The following is a 571-nucleotide window of genomic DNA, read 5'->3' as shown; positions in this document are numbered from 1 at the left end:
GCTGGTCGTCGTCCTCACCTTGCTGCCGAAGATGAGCGCGAGGAGCAGCGTGACGGTGAGCTGGGTGTGCGCGAACAGGATGATGAACAGGAGGTCCGGGTTGGCGGAGGACTGGAGGAACAGCCTGAAAGAAGCCATAACGAGTTGTAGGTAATGGGCCCCCTTCTCAAGACCCTTCTCTGTCCCCTTCCTGCACTAGTGCTCGCAGTTTGACGCATGACTCACATGGAGACGTTGAGGAAGATCGACAGGAGGAACTCGTTGTAGATGGCCATCGAGATGTACCGCGCCTCGTTGAACTCGGTGGGTGCCTTGCGCACCACGATGCACAGCCGCACGCCCCACAGCAGGAAGGACAGCTCGACTAGAAAAGATAAATACAAAAACATATAGCTTGACATTGTCCAAATAGTGGTATTTGCTCGTTGTTTTTTTTTTACCTCCCTTTTTTTTCCGAGTCTTTGATAAACGTTCCGCCCCCTACGTTTCACACATACGTGACACATGATATATGGGTGGATTTGAAAATTGTGTCAAATTCGTGTCCCTGGACCTTTAATCTTGAATGCGA

At 51.0% G+C, this 571-nt stretch overlaps 2 protein-coding genes across 2 annotated transcripts in view; one reads left to right on the top strand and one right to left on the bottom strand.

Annotated features, from left to right (window-relative positions):
• LOC127749529 (zinc finger protein ZIC 5-like) overlaps positions 1 to 571 on the top strand; it is a 137,903-nt gene that overhangs the window by 16,693 nt on the left and 120,639 nt on the right. The gene's annotated exons all lie outside the window — the stretch shown is intronic.
• LOC113202207 (probable G-protein coupled receptor 158) overlaps positions 222 to 571 on the bottom strand; it is a 121,900-nt gene continuing 121,550 nt past the window's right edge. The window contains exon 11 of the mRNA XM_052268042.1: positions 222 to 364. Coding sequence (XP_052124002.1) covers positions 222 to 364 — 143 coding nt within the window. The remainder of the gene's footprint in view (positions 365 to 571) is intronic.

The sequence above is a fragment of the Frankliniella occidentalis genome, unplaced genomic scaffold, assembly GCF_000697945.3.
Source record: "Frankliniella occidentalis isolate FOCC.00 unplaced genomic scaffold, Focc_3.1 Scaffold63, whole genome shotgun sequence".
Lineage (NCBI taxonomy): Eukaryota > Metazoa > Arthropoda > Insecta > Thysanoptera > Thripidae > Frankliniella > Frankliniella occidentalis.
Note: the sequence above shows the minus strand (reverse complement) of the source record. Positions and strands in the feature narration are given on the sequence as shown.